At 38.5% G+C, this 12,257-nt stretch overlaps 1 protein-coding gene across 1 annotated transcript; it reads left to right on the forward strand.

Annotated features, from left to right (window-relative positions):
* Positions 1 to 4,895: 4,895 nt before the first annotated feature.
* On the forward strand, positions 4,896 to 8,736 carry LOC115789994 (extracellular calcium-sensing receptor-like). The gene is made up of 12 exons (XM_030743625.1): positions 4,896 to 5,099; positions 5,256 to 5,363; positions 5,453 to 5,605; positions 5,690 to 5,890; positions 6,143 to 6,319; positions 6,404 to 6,595; positions 6,726 to 6,856; positions 7,016 to 7,112; positions 7,270 to 7,393; positions 7,539 to 8,011; positions 8,116 to 8,196; positions 8,380 to 8,736. Exons 1-12 carry the CDS (start codon positions 4,896 to 4,898, stop codon positions 8,734 to 8,736), a joined length of 2,298 nt encoding a protein of 765 aa, XP_030599485.1.
* Positions 8,737 to 12,257: the final 3,521 nt, after the last annotated feature.

Here is a 12,257-nt window from a genome sequence, read left to right on the forward strand (position 1 = left end):
CAACTTGGGTTTAAGTATCTTGCCCAAGGATACATTGGCATGCAGCCTGGAGTAGACAGGAACTGAACCGCTGACCTTCCGATCAGCTCTACCGGTGACCTTACTTACTTATTTACTTAAACCTTTATTTAACCAGGCAGACAGATGAAGAACATGTTCTTATTTACAACTGTGGCCTGGGAAGGGCAAAGCCTTTCGGAGGAGAATAGAAGAGTATCATTACATATAAGTAAACATGCACACACAAGAAAAAAAAAAATACATATTACAGTGTTAAATAGAAACATACACAAGATTACAAAGAAATATAAGACAAATATGATCACAAAAATAATTTGATGCGTTAAGTGAAACAACTACAGGAATCTCTGAGAGCATTTTTTAAGTATCTCTTAAAGATGGGGACAGAGACTAGTGTGGTCATTTTCAGTGTTTTCTGTAACAGATTCCAATCATTTGGAGCTGTAAACGCAAAAGACATCCGGCCATAGCGAGATTTGGTTCTTTTGGTCTGTAACAACAGGTACTGTGATGAACGAGTATTATATTTTGTGATTGCATTTGGGTGCAATAACTGGCACAGGTATGAAGGTGAAAGCCCTAGAATGGTTTTGTAAACAAGAGTTAACCAATGAGTATTACGACGAGTGCACAGGGAAGACCAATTAACTAACGAGTAGAGGTGACAATGGTGAGTTGCAAAAGGGGCATTTGTAACGAAACGTATTGCAGAGTGGTAGATCGTATCTAGTTTGCTGAGGGTTGTTTTTGTTGCGTGTCTGTATAAAGTGTCACCATAATCAAATAAAGGCAGAATGGCTTTCTCAACGATGGCACGTTTGGCAGCCATGGTGAAGGAAGTGCGATTTCGGTAGAGAAAACCAAGTCTCGCTTTAACCATGGATTGTAAATTCTTAATATGGTGTGAGAAGGACAAAGTAGGGTCGAGCCAGATTCCAAGATATTTATAAACTGCGACTAGTTCTATGGAGTTTCCTGCTGCGGTGATAAAGTCATTTTTTAGGAAAACAAGCCCTATCCTCGTGACCAAAGCACATAAATTATGTTTTCTTAATATTTAATGTCAGACTTAGCTCAGCTAAGGCCAAATGTAACTTGTGATAAGCTTGGGCAAGAGAGTTGACGACCTTGTCAGGTGAGGGCCCGGAAGCATAAAGAACAGTATCGTCTGCATAAAGGTGGACCGATGCCCCTTCAACTACAAGAGGAATTTCATTAATAAAGATTGAGAAGAGGGTTGGGCCTAGTACTAAGCCCTGGGGTACCCCAGTAAGAACCGGAAGCGACTGAGAGACATGACAGTCGATTTTTACTTTTTGGGACCTGTTAAATAAATAATTGGAGAACCAGTCAAGCGATCGACCCGAAATTCCAGTGCAGTTTAGTCTTTGTAGTAAAAGTGTGTGGTCAACAGAATCAAAAGCTTTAGCTAAGTCAATAAAAATAGCAGCACAGTAATCCCTATGATCCAGAGCTGAAGTTATATCGTTAAGGACTTTTAGAACAGCAGTGATACAACCATGGCCTGTACGGAAGCCAGACTGATCATTGGATAGGATTTTATGCTCTTCCAAATATTCAGTTGGTTGTTTGTTTATTAGTTTTTCAAAAATCATGGAAGCACATGGAAGAATGGATATAGGTCTATAACAATTTAAATCAGTTTGGTTGCCACCCTTAAATAGAGGGAGGACAATAGAAGCTTTCCACTCCATGGGGATGTCTGCAGATAAGAGAGAGAGATTAAAAATGCCTGTCAACGGGCCTGCAATAATCGGGGCACCATATTTAAAAAATAATGGGGCAAGACCATCAGGACCTGCTGATTTTCTGGGATTTAGGGATAATAGTTCCTTCTTGACCTCAGCTACTCTTACGGGCTGAAAAGAAAACTTTGATATTGAATTAGGAAGTTGGAAATTAGTATATGAACAAGCAGATGAGGAAATGGAAGCAGAGCAAATTTTCGTAAAAAGCTGGCCAAGCGCTCCTTGCCTATTACTATGGTATTGTGCACTGAGAGAGACTTTGGTGATACTGCAGGTTTGTTCTCCAGTTGTTTAGCAATTTTCCAGAACTGCTGAGGATTAGAAGCACTTTGAGTAAATTGGCTTTTGAAGTAATTTGACTTAGATTGACGAACTATTTGCGTTGCCTTATTGCGAACTTGGCGGTAGGCGAGCCAATCACACTGAAGGCCGGCTTGACAAGCTTTGCGCCATGCAGTATTCTTTTGCTGCAATAGCGTAACCAACTCACGAGAGAGCCAGGGACTGCTTCGGGCTTTTATGCTGAGACGTTTTTGATGAGCATGTCGGTCAATCACTGATTCAAAGTAATGCTTGAACAACGACCATGCCCCGTTCACTGTAGGGATGAGTTCAATTCTGTCCCAGCAGATAACTGCCAAGTCATGCAGAAAGGCTTGAACATTAAAATGTTTAAGAATGCACTTGTTGATTATCCGCCCATCCGATCTAATACACCGATGATTGCGAATGCAGGCAATGAAGCAGTGATCGCTAATATCACTACAAAAAACACCTGACCTGCTCTACCTCCTGAGCTACAGCCACCCTACACTGGAGAAATACTAGCAGGCCCAGGAAGAATCTTAAGGGGGAAGGTGCCCGAAGATTATACTTTCAGTGCACTGGGCAGTGTAGAGTCCTGCTGTGCTGGACAGGTTTAAGTCTACCATGCTAAGCAATGAGGAGAGCTGAACAGAGGTAGCACTTAGGCTAGAATGCTTAGTGGACAGTAAGATGCAGACCTGGGCTGAGGAACAGGTCAAAGATGAGACACATTTGAAAGTATTGAAACAGAACTGAAGCTAATCAGTGAAACAGGAGAGAAGACAACAATAGCAAATAAAAACTCAAACAAGACACATGATGAAACCAACTATCACACTAAAACAGGAAATAATGAAAAGAGAAATAATTAAAACAAACAGGAACACTTAAAAATAAAATATTTATTTTATTTAACAATTCTCAAGAACACTTCCAGTGAATAGAAAACAATACTTACAACCAATGAAGTAGACAAGGTATCAACATTGGGTAGAACCAGATCTGGTTCTGAGGGACTTGTGAATTCTAAAGTTAGAAACAAATTTTATGCCAGTCTTCTCCTACTTCTTTTGGGTCTTCCCTTTAGGGATCACCACAGCAGATCATCTACCTCCATCTGTCCCTAGCATTCTCTTCTGTGAAATCTCATTCTTGATGATCCATAATTTTAATTTGGCAAAGATTTTACCCCAGATGCTCTACCTAATGCAACCCTTATTTATCTGAACTTGAGACCAGCATGAGAAACCAACGAGTACACTGGTTTAGGGCCTCTTGTTGCCTGGGTTAATTTTTTACCAGTCTAAAATGCTGAAATTCTCTAACAAATGGCATGAATTGTAAATTTAGAACTGATTTAGCAGTAATGCCTAATAGTACGTGCTTTTCTTGTTTTTCATATTTCTTTTCTGCTTGATTGCATGCAGTGTCCCTGCCCTTTTGCTTGATGTGAATTACCACCTTTTCCACTATGAATGGCAGTGAAAAATTCACTCATCTATTTTACCACGTAAATACAGGTTATATGACTGGTGCCTGTTTTCTGTGAGGCTGCCCAAATAATGTTACTTACTGACTGTAATAAATACTTTTAGTCAAATTAAAAAAAAAAAAGAAGAAGAAAAAGGCCCACATCAGCTGTAGCACTTAGGACAAATTTGAACCCTACAACACTTGCTGTAGCAATTGCTCACTTCATGACTTTTGCTCCACATCTGGCCCACACAACCATAACTGAGCAAAAAATAACTTTTTAAGTGTGATATTACTTGGGCTATCTGAAAAAATCTAATCTAATAAAGACATTAACATTTACGAAGTACACATGTAAGCACCAGTGTTCATTCTTCTGTGAATATGTAGTTATTAAATTTTCATGTAACTTTACTACCATTTTATTTACATACCATTATATTTCTGAAGCAATTTCATATATATATATATATATATATATATATATATATATATATATATATATATTTATTTTTATTTGTGTTTTATTAGTATTATCTCTAATAAGACTTTCAGTTTTTTACCTCAAGGTTCGTCTGAAATATGTCATCCTCTCTCTGATTCCATTTAGCTGTGATTGGGTGATCTCATGATGGCTCATGTAAACAATCCAATAACATAAACAATGCAGTTTTTTAATGCTCTTCGGTAGGCTGTTACAGACTCTGTTAGAAGAGCACTGTTGTCGGCACCCACACAGTTTTATGGGGTTACAGTGGATTATGCATTCCACCATTTTTGGTAATCACTTTTTGCTGCTTTTATGTATCTTTACTCCTGTTTGTATTGTTGTCTGTGATGTTAACTCTGTAGGTAAAAGAAAACTTCAGTGTGTAGACGGAGATGTGGGAAAAGAAACTGCGATGAGAGAGGCACATAATGCTTTAAGGACTGCGGAAGCGAGAAGCGTTGATCCTACTTTACCTCAGTGCGAAAAACTGGGAGGCAGTGAGCTCCTAGCCTTGGACTCTGATGGGGATGTTGTGATTGGAGGGTTTTTCCCTCTGCATGTTGCATCTAAACCACAGTACAGCTACAACAGCAAACCCCAAACTACACCTTGCAGCCGGTGAGTGTTACGGTACTGTTAACATCTTGCATAATTTTATATCAATTAATGTTTAATTCTACAGAATACTGATATCTCAGTGGTTTAAAAAATGTTTTAATTTTGGTATTCTTTGATCCTATGAGGCTGGTTTCTATATGATGAAAAATAAATACTTTATAGTTTTTGTTTTTTTTTTTTTAATTTTCTGCAGCTTTTATCAAAGAGCCTTTCGTTGGATGATGGCTATGGTGTTTACAGTGGAGGAAATTAACCGTAACTCAAGCCTGTTACCAGGTGTTAAACTGGGCTACCGAATTATGGACAGCTGTAACCATATCCACAACAGCCTGCAAGGTCTTTTTAGTTTACTCAGTTACCCTAAAGCTGTCATGAGTGAGGCAGAAAAATCTGAAACTGAAAACAGTGGTATTGAAATGAAGGCTTTAAAGACTAAACAAACAACACAAAAGCCAAGAATACTAATCACACCAAAAAGTGTGAAATGTGTTAAAGTCAATACAACAATGTCAAACAGTCTCAAATATTCTATAAATGACATAAAAGAAAATGCAAAAGTAGAGATGACAACAAGACAGTCTTCCACATGTCTGTATTATTCTCCTGTGTCTGCTGTGATTGGTCTCGCATCCTCTTCCCCTACAAGAGCTGTAGCTCAGACACTTGGCCCATTCAAGATACCACTGGTAATAAATTGCACAACAGTGTTCAGTAATATTTTGTGTTTTGTTTGTGTTTTATCTCAGTAATACATAATAACTCATTTTCTTTCTAGGTTAGTTATTTTGCCACTTGTACGTGTCTCACTGACAAGCATTTGTACCCATCATTCTTGAGAACTGTGCCAAGTGATGTCTTTCAAGTTAGAGGTATTGTACAGCTTGTCACTTACTTTGGCTGGTTCTGGGTGGGCACAGTAGGGACTACGGTGAGATAAAGACTTTTCTAAATGCTACAACTGCTCAGTTTTAGACAACACGAATTAAAAATCCTTTCCTTATACATGTTTCAGGATGACTACAGTCTTTATGGGATCCAAGCATTTTCTACTCAGTTTGCAGAACAAGGTGGGTGTGTAGCATTTCATCGCACTATCCCAACATCACCCACAGTAGCTGAGATACAAGAAATGGCAGACAAACTGCAGAGTTCAACTGCTCGTGTTGTTGTGGTCTTTGCCACGGAAGTGGAACTGCTAGATTTGTTCCTAGAAGTAAGTCTTTTGGTTGATGTGTTGTGTGATTAGGCTTATATTGAGACATTTACATTTTTTTTTAATATATATTTTGTAAGAATATTTTAAGGCATAGGAGCTTCAAAAGAAACTGTGTTCATTGTAGTCATTAGATTATTTTATCTATTCCAGCTTTCCAGGAGGAGTGTGACAGGGATACAGTGGATAGCAAGTGAAGCCTGGGTGACCTCTAGTCGTCTGGCCTCACCCGAGTTCCACCCTCTCCTAGAGGGAACACTGGGTTTTTCATTCCCTGGAGTCACCATCCCTGGCTTTAAAGAGTTTCTTTTGAATGTCCGACCCTCTCCCAAACCAGGGATAGAATTTGTTAATATTTTCTGGGAGGAACATTTTCGGTGTAAACTTGAATTTGAAAGAGACAGAGCCAAAGAATATGAAGCAAATGCTGTGGATAACTTTAATGATGTGCATAGTTTTCACTACAACAACACTAGAGGCAGTTATTTATTTAATATGTCTGTTGAGGAAAAGACTGTATGCACCGGTTCAGAGGATCTGAGATCTGACAGCAGTTACAGTGATGTGTCTCAGGTCCGAATATCCTATAATGTATATAAAGCTGTGTATGCCATTGCCCACGCTCTGCACACTTTTTTGAACTGTGATTCTGCAGGACTTAATGAGGGATTGTGTGGGAAGCACAACTCATTTGCGAATGGTCAGGTAGATTAAATTATTGCAAAAAATGTTTGGACACACACACACCCATTCATATGACTAGTGTTGAATGCAAGATGAGATTTGTGTGTTTTTAATATTGTTTGTAATATTTTCTAATTCTCTTTTCATGTAGTTTCTTCAGCATCTAAAAATGGTGAATTTCACCAACCAGTTTAATGAAAAAGTATATTTTGACTCCAATGGAGAGCCAGTCCCTCTTTATGACATAATTAACTGGCAGAAGGACAACAAAGATGAAATGAGGTGGAATATAACATTTCAAGATGTAATTGAACTGCCTGTTAATGCAATAATTTTTTATTTATTTTAGTGACGAATACCACCTATTAATGGAGCAATGTTACTGCATATATTGTATGGCCTGAATGCATTTTGAAATAATTTTAACTTTTTTAATGATAGATTCATCAAAGTTGGAAGCTATGATGGTTCAGCTCCACAGGGACAACAGCTGCAGATGATGAAGAGCACTATTGTGTGGACAAAAGGAGACTCGCAGGTGAGACAAAGTTACCCTAAATGTATTGTCTTGTCACTGTTAAAAATAATTTTCTCAAATTGTAAAAATACCTTCATTCCTGTATGTATAACTCTTGAGAAAAGCAAAGGAAATTTTAAAAGAACAAACAAAAAAACACCTATTTCTCCATGTTCAGGTTCCCGTATCTCAGTGTAGTGCTCCATGTCCCCCTGGCAACAGGCAGGCCACACGCCGAGGAGAGCCCAAATGCTGCTTTGACTGTTTGCCCTGTGCAGATGGAGAGATCAGCAACCAGACTGGTAGCCCAAATATGTTTTATTTAAAACAAAAAGGAGTATTATGTAGAAGGTCATTACATTAACAGAAATTTTTCATGAAATCATCAAAATATGTTGCTATGCAGAGTTCCTGACTGTTTACACACTTGTCTGTTTTTTTTCAAAGGTTCCACCGAGTGCACAAAATGTCCTGAGTACTACTGGTCAGACAAAGAAAGGGTGAAATGTATTGCAGGATCGGAAGAATTCCTCTCTTTCTATGACACCATGGGTATCATCCTTGTTGTTCTCACCTTGCTGGGCTTCATCCTGACAACCATCATCACCATCGTCTTTCACAGTTTCCGCTATACACCCATCGTGAAGGCCAACAACTCCGAAATCAGTTTCTTGCTTCTCCTGTCACTCAAGCTCTGTTTCCTGTGTTCTCTGGTGTTCATTGGTGAGCCATCTTGGTGGACATGTAGGCTCCGCCAGGCAGCATTTGGGATCAGCTTTGTCCTGTGTCTGTCCTGCCTACTTGTTAAGACCATTGTGGTCCTCCTGGCTTTCCGAACAAACGTACCTGGTTCCAGGGGTCTGAAGCTGTTCGGTTCATCTCAGCAGAGGATTCTGATCATCTGTACTACAGCTCCCCAGGTAGGAAGGACTATCATTGAGTTAAACACCATATATGTGTTTTTGCTGTTGCTATCTCTTTTGGTATTGTTTTCTCTTGCTCTCTCATCCTCTTCTGCCCTCAGATTTTTCTTTGTACTGGCTGGGTGTTGGGAGCACCTCCCTTTCCATTCAGGAACCCAAATTACCTTGCTTCAATTGGAAAAGTGAGTATGAGGTACTTAAATGCTGAGTCCTGCAGTTTATTTACTTGTTTTGATATTGCCATCACCAAAGACACAACACACACACATATAGAGACTTTAATTTTTAATGTAGATGTAAGAAAGAAACCACACATAATTGTATAATATCTCTCTGAATTCATACTAGTTGTTTAACATTGTCAGATTGTTGTGGAGTGTAAAGAGCCGTGGCCTCCTGGATTTTACCTGCTCCTTGGTTACATTGGCCTGCTGGCCTTTGTCTCCCTCCTCCTGGCATTCCTTGGACGAAAGCTACCGGATACATTCAACGAAGCGAAGTTCATCACCTTCAGCATGCTGATTTTCTGGGCTGTGTGGATTTCTTTCATCCCAGCTTATGTCAGCTCTCCTGGGAAATTCTCTGTGGCAGTGGAAATATTTGCTATATTAGCCTCCAGTTTTGGAGTGTTACTGTGTATTTTTCTGCCCAAATGTTACATCATTTTACTGCACCCTGAGAGGAATGTTAAGAAAGGCATGACTGGAAAATATCACAGATAAATGTTTATGTTCTGCAAGTTTTTCAGAATACCTCAAAATATAGTCATATTTGAATATATAGCCAAATAAAATACCACCTGATGTTTCTCTGATTCTGAGATAGTTTTTTTTCCCTTTTATATATTTTTTTAATTTTTTGATTAAATGAGTACAAGTATAGATACAGAGGCCATTGAAATAACATGATTAAATTCATCACAAAAAAAAGTGCCCTACTGTCACTAACCTTGTTATTTAGGAACTGTTTTAATCAAGAATAAAAGTGTAACTGTTTTCATAAATGGTACTACTCTATATTGATGTATAAATAATACTTCATAAATGATGGAGCATTTACAAACACCTTACTAATGCTTAAAAGTGTATTGTACTACTTATTTTTCTTGAGATTTATCTTTACAACAAAAGCCTGACCATGTGATGTATGACAATTCTAAACCCAACGTCAATCTCACGCTGAGGTTTTGTAGTGTTGTAATCAAGACAACCTAACCCAAGCCAAGTCAAGACCAAGACCAGTGTGTCATCACAATAGTCTTTACTTTTCTCTACCGTTCATAAATTATACATAAAGTTCTGTTACTTTTAAATTAACAATGTTTGTAAAACTAGGTACCATTTCAAAAACACATAGCTAAATATGTAAAACTTTAAAAAAACTGGCAATCATCAACAGTAAGACCTAAAGACACAAATTTCTCTCTTATACAGATTAAGGCTGCAGTTTGCAACTTTTTTAGAAAAAAATTTTTTTTTTTTACATATTTGCATATTCGACAGTATAGTATGAGACAGATAATCTGTGAAAAAAATCAAGCTCCTCCACCTACTCCCTGAGCAATTACCATCTGCAGAAATGCACTGCTCCTGGTCCAAAGCAACCAGTCAGAGCCAGGAGGATACTATAGCGGAGAAACAACTTACCGTTAAAGGAAAACTGTTTATCTGCTGTCATTGGGGGCCATGCTAATTTGCCTGAGTATTCATGACAGGCTCTACTGTTGGGGGGAAACTGTAGGGTAGCACTGGGAGAAGGCAGAGGAGCGCAGTGTTTTTTGGATTTGAATCAGTACATTTTGCATCCAATAAAAGCAAGGACGTTAACTAGTCTTGAGTGGTCTTGAAATAAAACATAGAGTCCTCAATGTCTGAGACAGAGACAAGACCGAGGACTCTTGGTGTGTGGAGTTTGTATGTTCTCCCTGTGTCTGTATGGGTTTGCTCCTACAATCTGAAGACATGCAGTTACTGGGGTTAGGTTAATTGGTCTCTCTAAATTGCCCACAGGTGTGAATGGTTGTCAGCCCTGCAACAGGCTGGTGACCTGTATGGGGTGTACCCTGCATGTTACTGCCTTGTCAGCTGGGATAGGCTCCAGCCCCACCACCCCCACACAACCATGAAAAGGATAGGGGGAATTCATTGATCAAAAGAAATTTTATTTTTTCATGAACTATAAAAGATAAGTTTGGGCAATTAGAACATACAATTTAGTTCAACTGGAAATGGAGTAGTGCTTACTTAACAGGCTGAGTTAACCCTCTACAGCACAGCGTTGCCCTGGGGCAACAGAAAGTTTTTTTAAGCCCCTTGCCCAGTACATGTGAACTTAAATGATGCAAACCAATCAGAATGTTTTAAAAAGGATTAAATTTCAGTGCAATAACATGTTGGAGTCACTATCAAGCATGATTTGTAGGCGGGACATCCTTTTCTGACACATTGTCCAAGCAGCACATGGTGTGAGAAGAAGGTAAGAATAATTGCCCTAGTAATCATTTAAAATGTTTATGAAGTTATAGAGAGGGATTTTGTCAGGTTTTTTGAATTTTTTCTATTTTTGTATTTTCAGAAATTCAGTTTTTCTTTTCATTGCCTTAGGGCAACGTTACGGAAGAGTATTAGGGCCACTATAAAAAAAAAATGGGGCATTGGAAAAAAAACAAAAAAACAGCCAGAATTGTTACTTTAATCTCACAATTCTGACTTTTTTCTCAGAATTCTGACTTTAATCACACAATTCTGACTTTATTCTCAGAATTCTGACTTTTTTCTCAGAATTCTGACTTTAATCTCACAATTCTGACTTTATTCTCAGAATTCTGACTTTTTTCTCAGAATTCTGACTTTAATCTCACAATTCTGACTTTAATCTCACAATTCTGACTTTTTTCTCACAATTCTGACTTTAAAGTCAGAATTCTGACTTTAATCTCACAATTCTGACTTTAAAGTCAGAATTCTGACTTTAATCTCAGAATTCTGTCTTTTTTCTCAGAATTCTGACTTTTTTCTCAGAATTCTGACATTAATCTAAAAATTCTGACTTTTTTCTCACAATTCTGGGTCTTTGAAGTAATCAGCTTAATGACAGAGACATGCAGAGGCGTGCAGTTGGTGAACCAACCTGCGGACGGACAATGGCTGATTTAAGTGAGTTTCTACGTGGGCGAGGGGTGCCAGAAGACACCATTTCAATAATGGAAGAGCAGAAGGTGAGTAACAAAGACAGTTTGTCGGCTGGCACTTTTTTCTCAGCAAGTTACCATTTGTTGTTAGCATGTTTGTTAGCTTATAATGTTAGGCAAATAGGCCACGTCTCACATTACTTCAAAGTCGGCGAATTGACGGGTTTTTGAGTATTATTTTATTTCTTTTCAGTTTGAGCTGAGTATGTTTACTACGGCAATTAAGCAGCACATTATGGGCGCTAGCCGTCTGCTAATATCAGTTTAAGACTGTTCAAGACTGAAATCACAATATATACTCTATGCTAGCCTAACTCTCAGCACGGTTCTAGTCAGCTGCACCGGGCTGAGAATTTCACTGGTTCGCTATTGGAAGTGATCGCTATGACGAATCAACGTCACATGTGCGAATAGACGTCACATGACCCCGCGGTCAAAGTTCAGGGTGCTAAAAACATAGCCAACATTAAGCTTGTTTTTAGTTGTAGTGCAGAGTGAGTGTAGCCTCCTATTTCCATATTCTATAGTACTGACACAGAATTCTAGTTAGAAGAATTTCACACCCCGGTGGTATACGTCGATCGGTTGATGAAGGACGGGATACAACCACTTGCTAAGCGCTAGTCCCCGCTTGCTAAGTAATTGTGGTCACGTATACTAACCAGTTAGAAAATAACATTTCTGAACACTAGGACATCGGGGTAGACTGCCCTCAGTCCGCAGTAACGTAGGGATTATTCTGCCCTCAATAGTTACTGTTCCTACCACTAGTATAAATCAATTTAAAGTCTTTTGTCCTTTTAGAGAACAGCTCACAGCTCCAACATCTATAATAAGTGAAACTTTATAGTGTACCAGTACAACTGCACTTTAACCCTTTTTTATTTTTCCCTCTTTTTTTTTTTTTTTTTTTTAAACAAATCACTCTTCTATAGAAATAATAATAATAGAACTGTATGGCATGCAACAGGATTTGCCTTGTTAACCCCTGAATTTAGCAGAACAGTAAATTTAACAAATGTCTGAACTCAAGGTCTCACCTCTAAATATGTC

The sequence above is a fragment of the Archocentrus centrarchus genome, chromosome 13 (assembly GCF_007364275.1).
Source record: "Archocentrus centrarchus isolate MPI-CPG fArcCen1 chromosome 13, fArcCen1, whole genome shotgun sequence".
In the NCBI taxonomy this organism is placed as follows: domain Eukaryota; kingdom Metazoa; phylum Chordata; class Actinopteri; order Cichliformes; family Cichlidae; genus Archocentrus; species Archocentrus centrarchus.

Coding starts and splice junctions, on each gene's coding strand:
- LOC115789994 (XM_030743625.1), top strand. CDS start 4,896: ATGATGGCTATGGTGTTTACAGTGGAGGAAATTAACCGTAACTCAAGC. Junction 5,891..6,142: donor TGCTAGATTTGTTCCTAGAA/GTAAGTCTTTTG, acceptor CCTCTCCTAGAG/GGAACACTGGGTTTTTCATT. Junction 8,197..8,379: donor ACCTTGCTTCAATTGGAAAA/GTGAGTATGAGG, acceptor TAACATTGTCAG/ATTGTTGTGGAGTGTAAAGA.